Source organism: Ptychodera flava, chromosome 14 (assembly GCF_041260155.1).
Source record: "Ptychodera flava strain L36383 chromosome 14, AS_Pfla_20210202, whole genome shotgun sequence".
Lineage (NCBI taxonomy): Eukaryota > Metazoa > Hemichordata > Enteropneusta > Ptychoderidae > Ptychodera > Ptychodera flava.
The window spans coordinates 30,487,690-30,501,028 of record NC_091941.1 but is presented as its reverse complement, the minus strand read 5'-3'; the positions used below and the strand labels follow the sequence as shown (position 1 = coordinate 30,501,028).

General features: G+C 37.2%; 2 protein-coding genes across 2 annotated transcripts in view; both read right to left on the bottom strand.

The window, feature by feature from the left end:
* The window catches only part of LOC139150144 (small ribosomal subunit protein uS12m-like), a 629,842-nt gene that overhangs the window by 484,953 nt on the left and 131,550 nt on the right, over positions 1 to 13,339 (bottom strand). The gene's annotated exons all lie outside the window — the stretch shown is intronic.
* Positions 1,515 to 13,339, bottom strand: part of LOC139150122 (tetratricopeptide repeat protein 13-like) — a 39,621-nt gene continuing 27,796 nt past the window's right edge. Inside the window, exons 11-18 of the mRNA XM_070722292.1 lie at positions 10,515 to 10,671; positions 9,961 to 10,218; positions 8,524 to 8,697; positions 7,217 to 7,417; positions 6,270 to 6,396; positions 5,704 to 5,783; positions 5,154 to 5,312; positions 1,515 to 4,135 (exon numbers count right to left, since the gene is read on the bottom strand). Coding sequence (XP_070578393.1) covers positions 4,036 to 4,135; positions 5,154 to 5,312; positions 5,704 to 5,783; positions 6,270 to 6,396; positions 7,217 to 7,417; positions 8,524 to 8,697; positions 9,961 to 10,218; positions 10,515 to 10,671 — 1,256 coding nt within the window. The 3' untranslated portion in view covers positions 1,515 to 4,035. The remainder of the gene's footprint in view (positions 4,136 to 5,153; positions 5,313 to 5,703; positions 5,784 to 6,269; positions 6,397 to 7,216; positions 7,418 to 8,523; positions 8,698 to 9,960; positions 10,219 to 10,514; positions 10,672 to 13,339) is intronic.

Sequence of the window (13,339 nt, the reverse complement as noted above, 5' to 3'; positions counted from 1 at the left end):
GTTACAGTATTCCAGTGTCTTTCTTATGCCCAGCACTGTTTGAGTGAATGAAACCGAGTTTTTGAGGATGAAGTCACTATGGCTATGAAATTCTCCAGTATTTTTCTCCATAGTGCATGATTCACAAATCCCATGTTTAAAGACCCCCTTGAAATAATTCTAATGCATGCCATGTCCCCCTCTACAATTAGATTTTGAGATATTGATAGACTCAGAGTATTGATTTTGGCATCTTGTATCGTGATTGCTGCCCGTGATGAAACATCACATAGTTGATTTAACCCAATATCTGCCTTGCCACAATAAAATCACAAAACTAGCTTCTGATCTTCAGAAAGTTTAAAATTTCAAAAGCTGAAAGACTATCAACTAGAGATTACTTCAAGATTACACAGCTGTATTTGAACTTCTATGAATGAAGTGTGGATGATTTGTGTAGGCTTCTACTGATTAAAATATTTAGATAGCAAAAAGAAAGAAACTCGAGATGGTCGTTAATTTGATATTTGAGCCATGCTATAACTGAAGTTTGCCAAGATGTTGAAAAAAGTTAATTTGCATATTAAACTAAAATGTAAATAGTTTATTATGGTCCCCCTCAATCAGATCCTCCAAATTTCAAATCAGAGCGGGACCTTCCTCCTTGTGAGAGAAACCTGGAGGAAACGCTGATTCTGTGCATCAAATAGAAGGATAGAGTAATAAAATTTTACCAAAAAGGGGTCTTTGTAGCAATATAACATAACACATCATATACTTGATATACGCAAAGTCTTTGTACGAACAATCTGCAACAAGTATTGTATGGCTGTAATGTTAAGAGAATAGCCAACAATTCTTAAAGTGGATTCAACGGTGCCCTCTTATGGCAAAACCTGGAAACTGCAGCATTGTAATCATCCAATGCTGCATTTACAGCATCTGAAAGTGGTCTCTAATTGTCATGTAAAATCTGTCCTTGGTAAATATCGTTTACAAGTGAAGATATTTGTAACAACAGTGTAACCAGGTAGGTCAAGATTAACAAAGGAATTATAAGCATCGTCATGGGAATGTAACATTTCCTTCCTTGGGCCAATTTGAAATGTACTGCATGATTGTGAGTTTGTCTTGAACCTGATTGTAAATTATTTTACAGCACACTGCAAAACAAGGAACAATTATCTAACTTTAATAGTCAGTTATTAATGTTGTGAGATGCGTGTGATCACAATTTCGATATTACCATAAACACTTCATTGTGAAGATTAATTGGTTGAGGGCGCTCTCCATGCATGTTCCTGTGGGCTAGCTCAACAAATGTAACATTTCTTCTTAAAGTGTACAGGAATGTATTTTGGGTAAACCAGACGAACCTCAAATGCATCTATTGTCAAGTTGACTTACCAAGTTCAAATTAATTCTCAATCAGCATCTCTGAGGTATAAGTGCACTTTGCACAGAGTTTAAACGTACCATCAAAGCCAAAAGCTTTGGGGGCGTTGAAAAAAAAACACCACCATAATTATGGGATATACTTTTCAGGATGTTTTATTAGCACCTGGATAAAACTGTACAGAGTGAAGTCATCCATACTTGAAGTCCTTGGAACTCAGTACACAGTATGAAATATGATTTCTGCCGTGGTTTTAATTAACAACTTACAATTTTCAAAATAATTCACGAATGAATGAGCCAGTCCTGTAACATATCAAGTGGATTCATCATTTGTCTGTTAATGTGTATACCACACTGTCTGGTAAGCTTTCAGTTCACAAGCTTTTGGCAGTTGAATTCAAAAACAAGGTTTTCCCTTTGGTTGAATATTTATAACATTCAGAGGTGGGGGAATTTAATTTCTCAAAAGTTCTCCTGAAGAAATCTTTTATATCAAAAATATAAAAGAAAGTACAAATATATCAAAGAAGGAAATAAAACCAAACCCCATGTGTTTTACTATGATAAAATATAATGGATTTATTGGCAGTTATAGAGAAGGAACGTATCAGAAGATTCACTAATATTTCACTGTATCTGAGCTAGAAGGCAGTTGTCCAGTATGTGGTATCTAAGGTCATCCTGGCAGTGTTAGTCTCCATGGAAGATGGTGATGATGGGAACTTTAGTAATGGAGGGTGTCGAGGAAACTTTTGGAAGGAAAAACATATGCATCAATGCTTTTGTTTCCACTTCAGACTTTTGAAAGAGTCCACAAAACCAATAACAAAAATAAAGCTAGAATTTTTCTGAGTTCATTCTTTAAATCTTGGTGTTTAGGGAATGTGTGGCTGAAGGGTTTTGATCATATTATGTTCACTGCAACATCATTGGATTGAAATCTACAAATATCAGTCATCCCCTACAAACCCTTGTAACTCGCCAGAGTTTCTCCAACATTGACTGAAGTGTAGTGACAGTATTGGATGGGGTTGGGGGGGGGGGGGGGTGTTACTTCTTGCATCTATGGCATACTAGGTTACTTGTGTGATATGTCTTGTTGCAAAAAACCTGACTTGGAACACTGAATGCAGCTTTCACAGTTCTGTGCTACATACATGGAAGAATGCAATGTGGGCAAGAAATGGCTGGAGCAGCTTTACATTCACTTTTTTTATCATGAGTTAACTTATAGAGCACAAAATAAGAGCATTTTAAACAACAACTTTTTCAGTGAAAAATGAAAAAAACTGATGCAAACAATTTAGGAGAATTGAATTCAGGAGAGCTGAAAATATTTCAGGAGGTTCATAAGCATATATTTTGCCGTTTGACTTTCCAAGGGGAAAGTAGCAGAAATTTGGTGAGATTATTACTATTTTCATCCAACTACTGTTTGATTTCAGAGTGAATTTTGATAGCTGGACAGTTTTTGAAGGTTCCTCCCTTCAATGCCTCTAATTATTTTGTACGATTCTTTGTCTTTCAGGCATCATAACCTCAGTCAAATCCCCTTTCATGGAAAATGTAGTAGTGGGGTTACCAAGTGAGTGTTTTGTACAAAATTCTTTGTTTAAAATGAATGCATCTGTTTTGGTCTATAACCTTTACTCTTATCCTGAGAAAAAACTAGTGGTTACCCTGAAAATCCCAGAGAGCTGTATTCACTTGCCAAGACCCTTATCTAAATATGAATCAGCCAAATTACGAACTGGAAAACAATATATAGTCAGGAATTAAGTCTTTTGGGAAAATGATGTTTCAAAATGCCAGAAAATTTCAAATCGGAGTACATAATATGTGCTTGTTCTTGTCATTCCTTGTATACCAAAGAGAACTTCAGAATTTCTTTTGGACAAAATGTGGGAAAGAATAGTGGTACAACCACCATTGTTGGTGTAGTTCATCAGCTTACAGTCAATCACCTTGTTTTTGTCTGTTCACCTCTATTCACCTCTATTCCTGTGAACAGCTCCAAAAGCACCATCGATAATAATTGGTTTGGGCCAAACTAAAGTACTGAAAGGGGTAAGTAATCATTGGTAAAAGGAAGATGTTACGCTACGGTGTAAATGACCCATCACCTCTCTCTAAAAATATGGCTGCCAAAAACAAAATTAACTCTCTGACAGAAGGAGCAATTGGTGATCAGATGGAAACGAAGATGACAAAGAAGTGGAAGAAATCACATTTTCGCACTGGTTCTTGGTCCCCATGACTACAAGAGCAAGCTTGATATTGATCCCACAAAATTTTGGACTTCAAAAGTCTTTGCGTTCAGGTTTAAAAGGTGTTTGAGTAGAAAGAATTAATGCATGCACCAAAGAGAATTTCAAAACACTCACAATGCTGCACTTACAACGGGCAGCAAAGGGTAGTGACAGTGCTAGTGAAATCTCCAAAGGTTTATTTCTGCACCAGTTTTCAAGCCATCCTGATATCGACATACAGTGTACGTCGTCAGAAATGGCATTAAAAAAAGTTTTAGTATGACTTTTAGGATCACGTAGACAATATATATAATACTCTTTTTAAAAAAAAGTAATTTCTCCTGTCTTGGAATCAGATTCAGTTGTAGGAAAGGCTGGACTTGACTGGTTCTGGCACAGCATCTGTGAGTTAGCAAGTATCGGAGCCAACGACGAGAATTTCCAGCATTGTCCTCAGTGTCGGGAATGTGTCTGAAACTTTTGGCAGGACAGAAAGGTTTGTTGACGACCTGTGAAGAGAAATGCACACGCCATTACTATGAAAAATTGCAAGTCAGTGAATTATTCCTATGTGAAAATCATTTGAATTTTTTGTATTTAGTAAATAAAACCGTATTTATGAATGAATGTCACAAATGAAGCTCTAACAGTGTGACATGAAGTCTTTGATGTATAGTCTGCATTTCATGTTTAAGAAGGGGCCAGTAATGCTAACTTTTGATAATTTTTTCACCATATTTGTTTTGAATGTTAACCATAATTCCTTGTTCTTCTCCCCAAAGAATGTTGATTTACACCGTGTTCAGCTTGTCAACTCAGCCTGTACATGTGTAAACTGCTTTGTTATTGTTGAAAAGTGACATCTGGTCCGGACTAGAATTCAAATGTAAACAATAACAATGCATTCTACACATATAGACACTAAATCAACAAGCTAAATAGTGGGTGTTTCAACATTCTGTTGGGAGTAGAATAAGAAGTTACAGTTGACAGACAAAATAAAATTAATCAAAGATTCATCAAAAGTTGGCATTACTGGCCCATTAAAAATGAGTAAAACTGCTAGAGAGAGATAATATTCATACAGGTATAAACATTAAGGGTGAGGTTTCTGGTCATATTATTCTGAAAACAAGCTGAAGCATAGGGTCAATTCTGAGTTGAAAAATACAAATCACAGCCGAGTAAAACTATCAAAGTACAAATGCCAGACACTTGGAGGGATAAAGAGGAAATTGGTAGAGCCATCATAATGAATATTTCTTCAACGACTTTACCAATTGTTCATTTTTCACTGGAATTCTCTCATTGGGTGATGTATACATCAATTTGATCGGAATGATAGTGTTCTTAAAACATTAACCATGGCTGGTTTGGACTCATTGATATTGTGTCACACAGGTTATCAAAAGCAAAATGTACTGTACTATAACAAACAATGAGGCCAATATGGTGAGGTAAATGCAAGAGTTCCTGTAGCATTGAGATATCGTCTAGAATATATGATTCATCAAATGTTTCACCTACCTGTGAATGTTCATCCAACTCTTGACTAGCGCTGTGAATGCATCCGGGTTGCCGGTCAACATCGCTTCCATGTCAACCAGTTTTCCTTTTGGTATCTTGCCCGTTATTTCCCTACCTATGGCCATGAACAGACCCATGGCAACGGAGTACGCCACCACACTGCATGTCAAATGAATAATGATCACATGATTTTCTTCAATAGAAACAACAGTATATCATAGAAAGTTCCAATATCAGTATTTCTTGGGATCTGCTGAATTGCGATATTCAATACTCTGCCGACTTATATCCTTTTGGAACAATCATGTTCTCAAACAGTCTAAACATTCCTTACTTGATCATAACAATGTGACATACCTGGATGACAGTTAAAATTTCCTAGGGGTCAAAGATTGTCACTTTCCCACCAGCAGACAATACATTTGACATTAATATTTTTTTTAAACTGATTTAGAGAAGTTAACAATACATTGATGTATGTAAAATGTCTTGTTTGGTGTCCATTAATTTTACATTTTGATACTTTCAGGCAAAATATAATTGTTCTTACCTAGATCCTCTTGAAAGAGGCATTAAATTGTAAAAATAGTAGACCAGAGATAATATTAAGTTAATGACTGAGTCTACGTCCTGAAATGGAAGAGAAGACCAAATGGAATTACTTTCACTTTCTGTCATGAAGTTTCACTGAATCTACCCAGTTTGTTAATGGTAACTTGCATGATATCACATACTTTCCATTTGAAGTTTCATAATTTGTTGAGCTGGGATCACCAAGTCTTTGTTTGACCAGGCCAATGTGACTTTGCTTTGAATGAAAGCACATAATCTACATATCTACACACAGATTCTGTGTCTGACATCAGAATAGAAGGAAATTTGCGTGTTCAGCGGTGCACACAGCAATGAGAAATGTGAAATGTGAACATGTAAATTTTAAATATTGATTATAGCATTGTCAATGAAATAATCATAACATCTCTTGGCTGAAATCTGAACACTATCACAATTCTGAACTATGATACTGTTAAATATAAAACACTGAACAGTGGTGTGTGTAGTTTAATCTTACATAATCTATGCACAAGCAATAAAAAAGGCAAAAGTACAACTCACCATGTCCCTGGTTTGACCTTTCCTAGCTTCTTCTGTTAAAAGATTCCATATGTACTCTAACTCTGCATGGTACTGCTCTGTGCGTTTTTTGGTCGTAGCAGTGTCTATTGAAAATAAGTACCCATTTCTATGGAAAAAAACCCCAGCAGGGAAGTTATACATTAAACTTTTTTAACTCTGGGTATTCACCTGTCCACCCCATGCCCTGTGAACAGGTCCACAAGCACCAATGATAACAAAGGGTTTAAGCCAAACCATGTTAGTGAAAAGGTAAATATATAACAAACATCCATGCCATATCTGAATTCTGCAAATTAACATATGCTGTACCACTGACCCTACTTGTAATTGTTACGACGTATGACCCTGAACGGCATGTTTTGTTCATAAGATAATGTGTGAACACCAGCTGTTAGTCTCTATTTTGTTCTAAATTTTGAAAAGTATCACAGGAGACAAATTTGGTACCAGCTGATACACAGCTGAGGCCTTCAAATATTCCCACAAGGTTCTACGAAACTTTTTGTTGACCATGTCTTAGGTGTTCATGTTGTATTAGTCCAAAATAGTAATTATGAAACCTAGCAAAAGTGGAACATCTTCCGAGCATTTTACATTTTAACCCCTTTCACCGCCACGGTTTAGTCTATGACCATTGTTATCAAAGGTGAATGTGAAATGTTTTGGAAAATAGGGGTTGACGGGTTAAAGAAATACACTGATGAAAGACGAGTCTTGTCAGGCTAAAACCTGAATCTTCTGTTAAAATGAATTGTAAATTAGCTCTTTTATTGTTTTTGAAGTACTAAGTCAACCAAAATTGTCATGGTCACAGGAAATCTTTCTGCATCTCCATGACATCACAATTCAGTTACCAAATCCATGTTATCCATGCACAACACACCATTGAGTTCAGTTTTGAAACCAATCCCAACCAATCAACCTACCCATCGCCTGTCATGGTGAACATGACACCGTCGTATCTCAGGTTCTTGTCCTTGACACTGCTCAGTTTTGTGGCCACCATGAAACCCGGCCCGCTGTTCTTGTTGCCTTTTATCTTCTTGACAAACCTCAGCAGCTCTTCGCAGGTTGTGATTTTTTCCAGCGCATTCGAAATGTCCCTCTCTGTCCGCTTACCATTCACACTGAGGAAAGAAATGAGTGTCTTGATGATCAATAAAAGATTTCCTGTTACCATGACATTTTTGGTCAACTCATTATTATTGTTATTGCTTGAACATCAGAGATCGAAACTAGTATGTTTTTACAATAACTGCGATAACATTTCCCTTCATTTGTAGTATATTTGGAGTGTGATGGAAGGTAGCGCCACAAACTAAGTCTAATCATGTTAGTAATGCATAACCATGAATCATTGAGATTGTGTGCTCGTTGTGTTGGTTGGGAATGCCAAAGAGTTGCTTATGTTGACCAGACCATGAAGTGCAGGTCCTAACGGGATGCGCCCAGTGACCAGAAACAAGCTAATTTCCCTATTGGCCTAACACCTTTCTACATTTTCTTCCAATCATTTAACACCCCAACATTTTTCCATTGCAAAGAAGTTTAATGAGTCAAAGGCCAAGCAGGTGATGATCCAGCAGCTCATGGAACTGAGAATCTAATATCAGAATTTCATTTGGCCATTTTACACATTCATATCATATATGACCAGATGTCAACCAGTATAACTTCATAACTCTGATAATTCAATCATGCATATGTGTATGCTGTTAGAATTTCACAGCTTAAGAGATAAGGTTCAATGCACTTGAATCATCTCCGCCCACGCTGAAGTGTGAGTGAACTGCAAATGTTGATTCACATACGATCTGTAGAGGGCGCTGTTGACCCAATCAACTAACAGTGCACCTTTATGATATTTGACATACAAACTACTATGTACTTTATATCCTTTCCGTAAATTTCAATCATACTTTTTGCAGGATTCTACATTGCAATATCATGCTGGCTTATTTTCAAAAACTTCAAAATTGTCTGTATGATTTATAAAGAAAAAATTCATAATCTAGTTAAAAATGTCATACTATGTGTTCGAGAATATAGGATGACTATGTAGTCACATGAGTATCATTAGGCCTTGAATGTTTGATTAACATTGGCAAAAAACTTCAATCTTCAAAATTCCATGGGTATGACGTTTGGTAACGATAAAAACGTGGCAATGGACCACTCCAAAGCTGTAATGACTGCAGTCAGTTAACTGATCAGAAGAATGTGCAATTCTTACCCGTATTGTCCCACCATCTTCTTTGTCATGTTGAAGACCACGTCAAAATATCTGGTGTACCTGACGTTGGTCACCTGACCCCTGATCAAATGCATGTGACTGTTGAATCCAGCCTGTATGCTCTTTGATGGCATCATGTCCAACCATAGCACTGGCTGATCAGGATCTACCAATCTGTTAAAAAACAAGATGTATGTATTCCTTGAAAACCAGTTGGTAGCAGAGATGTTTGAGTAACACTAACAGTGACAAAGGTGTATTATTGTGTGGGGTTTGATGTTTGTACACATACATATTTGAGCTTATATCTGATCACTTGGTAAGTGAAGGACATGTCAATGTCAAAGTCAATTCAAATATTTGAAAATGAGATTACTTGTTATGAATACAATATTTTGGAATGAAAGTACACTTTGACTCCAAACCACAAAATTTGGCATTATCCCACATATTTCCTGCAGTGTGTAATTTTTTCATGATTTGTTAAGCATTCATGGATTGTAACAAATCATGAGCTGTGGTTGAAAACTGACACAGAAGACAAGTTTGGCTATGCTTAAGTACATTGGGCCCAAACAGAACAACTTTACAAATCACCATAATCCTAGGGGGTCAAATTGTTTCATAATGCTGGGAGGGTCCTCCCAAAAAAACTTTCTCTAGTATCAAATTTTGCACAGAGACCCCTAATTTTTATTCTTGATTTCAAAAGGGAATACGGTAAGTTTTGAGGAAAAGTTTTAAGTCTTTCAATTTTGAAATGTGTACTACCTTAACCAGTCTCACCAAATCAATAACAATAATCTGCACTGTTCACAAAGACTATTCCATGAAAATACAATCAAACAATGCGTAACTTGAATCAAGGATAGTCAACGCTCTTTCATCTGGAATGTTGGGAATTTAAGGCACCCTCACATTGAACATCTAAATTTCACTCTCAATTTTTGTATTTAAAATGATACCTGGCTGCCAATCTTCCATAGTTCCATAGTTCACAGTATCAGTACAGACTTGCTGATTGTGATACCAATTTGTTTGTAAGATATGTATTTTTATTTAAAAAGGAGATTTCTTTTCATGCAACCTAGGAAAATGTCTAAACAGAAGCATGACACATGTGTGTACATGTAGACTCCCTGTCACAGTGCAGAAAAGTCTGTGTTATGGATAGCCTGCATTGTTCGGAAGGGTCATGAGATTCTTGACCCAGATAAGTGGTAAAAAGGTCCACCAAAATATAACAGTCCAAGTGGCATTTAACTGTTCATTTTCATCAATAGTTTACATAAACAAGACTTCCTTCTGCTGTTACGAGTCACTCTGTTCATCCATTCAGATGGAAATTCTCACAGGTCCAATCACTTGGACAACTAGTGAACTTGGGGGAAAAAAATTGAATCTTTATTTAATAATTAATCAAAACAGCATACGCACCTTCTCCACTTGACTGCAATATCAAAGACTTCCCTCCATTTCCTGCCAATGAGGGCTTTTAATATTTTTGGTGACTTCCAATACTGCTGGATGGTCTGTGCGATTTCCAGGACAGCCATTCCCATGGCAAGATGGCTGCGCACATTGGGTAGGAAACCATCGGCACTGTACTGCATGAGAGGACCTATTCTGGCTGCTTTGCATATTAACGTCTGTGCGTCCTCTGAAAGTTCATGAAACTGCATCGCTTCTACATCACTGAAAGAAAACACACAAACAAAAATATTGTAAAAAGTTGCTGAGGAAGCCAAGTCACATACCAACCTGAACACAGAGTTCTGCTGGGCTTGCTAACATAGTTCTGAAAATCTACGGCACTGTTAATAATTCATATCATCTTTTATAATCAAACAACAGTATTTGGTGTACCAAACAACATCTCTGTTCCATGCTTCACAGTGCTTTCAGAAAAGTGTCATGTCCATGTCATGTCCAGCTCTTTATATACGAAACTTAAGGATGAAAGGTCATACCTGTGTAAATTTCAATCTCACCTGATTTCAGGAGATAACCCAGGCTGTTCCTCGTAGCCCGGGAATTTGAACGGAACACCTTTTGCCCAGTTATCCTTAAAATTACCCTGCAATTCTAGATCCATGTTGTACTCAGCTACTGGTGTGTCCAGCCTCGCATGTAAGTATCTTGAATACTCTGAGGAAAGAAAAGATAGACAGAGAAATAAGAAACAGTAGGGACAAAATAGGAGAATCTGGTTATAGGACATCTATCCCCTGAATTTTTACCCACCAGACACTCATCCAAGCCCCCTAGGTTCAACCATTTTAAGGTGGTAAATGTGCAGGGGGTGACCATCCTCATACAAACAAGGGATTTGAGTCTGCTGATGGTGTTCTAGGACAGTTACCCTCTGACATTTACCCACTGGAAACCTACCCTGACCTCTCCCTAACTCTAGCCCTACCTGGTGGGTGGAAAATGTCTGGAGGGTAGAATGTCAAGGGGTAAACGTCCTGATAATGGAAAATGTAATCTGAGAGTTAGGGATGACTGATATCCATCTTCTTTCACTCTTTCCTTCCATTACTGTGTATGTACTGTTATTGAAGGATTAGAAATCCTATTAGCAACGACAGAGATATATTAATCTCTGGCGGTGAAAGAATTCAAAACTCATATATAAAGGTAGAATATGCCCTGGGAGCTGCTGTTCAGACCATTATATTTTTAAAACACTTTTCTGATCTACTGCTCATTGGAGCTCATTTTGAAGCTCTAGGAGTAAATAAAATGTTCATCTTCTCAGTTTCATAAAAAACAAGTCATCGTTGATGACACAGTCCCCACTTGTTAATGGGTACTTTGATTACAGGTCCTCAGAGAGGATAGAGTCCTCTTCATTAGGTCTGTGATAAAAATACTTTTGAATAAATTCGCTTGATACATGTCTGAGTTGTAGTTCAAGACATGAAAAAATCGTAATAAAATTGCCACACGGTGGCCATATTGGATCGTATCCAAAACAAATCAATGTGCATATGTATGACATAGGTGAATGTCCTTGTACCAACTTGGATTAAAATCGGTTGAGATATGCCTGAGTTATGGCTTTGTACATGAAAAAAATCATAACAAAATGGCCGCACAGCAGCCATATTGGATTGTATCACAAAACAAATTAAGATGCATATATATGACATTGGTCAATGTCCTTGTACCAACTTCGAATAAATTCGCTTGATACATGTCTGAGTTATGGTTCTGGACATGAAAAAATCATAACAAAATGGCCGCACAGCAGCCATATTGGATTGTATCACAAAACAAATTAAGGTGCATATATATGACATTGGTCAATGTCCTTGTACCAACTTTGAATAAATTCGCTTGATACATGTCTGAGTTATGGTTCTGGACATGAAAAAACGTAATAAAATGGCCACACAGCGGCCATATTGGATTGTATCACAAAACAAATCAATGTGCATAGCTATGACATTGGTCAATGTCCTTGTACCAACTTTGAATAAAATCTGTTGAAACATGCCTGAGTAATGATTCTGTACATGAAAAAATCATAATAAAATGGCTGCCTGGCGGCCATATTGGATTTTATCACAAAACAAATTGACGTGCATATGTATGACATACGTGAATGTCCTTGTACCAAGTTTGAATAAAATCGGTTGTGATATGCCTGAGTTATGGCTCTGTACATGAAAAAATCGTAACAAAATGGCCGCACGGCGGCCATATTGGATCATATCACAAAAAAAAATTGACATGCATATCTATGACATTGGTCAATGTCCTTGTACCAACTTTGAATAAAATCAGTTGAAACATGCCTGAGTTATGGCTCTGTACATGAAAAAATCGTAATAAAATGGCCGCCTGGCAGCCATATTGGATCGTACCACAAAACAAATCGACGTGCATCTGTATGACATATGAAGTAATCCTTGTACCGCGTTTGAATGAAATCGCTCCAGGCATCTCTGAGATATCTGCGTGAACGGACGGACGGACGGACGCACTGACGCAGGCACGCACGCACGCACGCACGGACATGACCAAACCTATAAGTCCCCCCGGACGGTGTCCGTGGGGACTAATTAAAACTTCATATTTCCCTATAGAGTTAACTGTTAACACAGGGATGGTGGCCATTTTGAATTTCAAACGTAAGAAAGTGGAATGGAAAGGTGTTAGGTGTTAGGTATATTCAAGGCATGCACAACCTTCAGAGCCTGTTTTAACAATGACATGTTGACTAGAATTAAGTGAACGCAATTATTCAACAGTACAGAAATCATCAACTGTTTTTTTATGCCAATTACTACCTCTTCGATTCAACATTTCTCCTATTTTTCACACTTTCAATGTCATGCTTTGTTCAGTCCAATCATTTTCAAAGATGTCAAATTTTCAAAAAGACTAAGCGAGGTGAAAGTGCGTAGATACTTTACAACATTCAAGAACAAATCATTCCTCATCATCCAATACTTTGAATGGAAATACTTCAGGCATTTCTTGAAGGTCCACAGCAAAGACAACTCAAGAGAATTAAATACCACGTGAAATTTGAGAATAAGAGTAAAAATTCTATCAAGAAAACGCGCATTTAAAATCTTATTTGCTTTTGTCAATATTGTATTGTAATAGAATCCTTTCTGAACGGGTTTTGGGGTGCAAGTGCAAGCACGAATAAAGGTGAATATCATTTCTCTCAAACTGTTGGTAACGCTATGAAAACAATGAATGGCTTGTTGCCAAGCACAGTCATGTCATAAACATCTGGTGGAGGCCTGGACTTTCCTCTGAAGTATTGTAACTCTAAATTTTACACATGTACACTTTC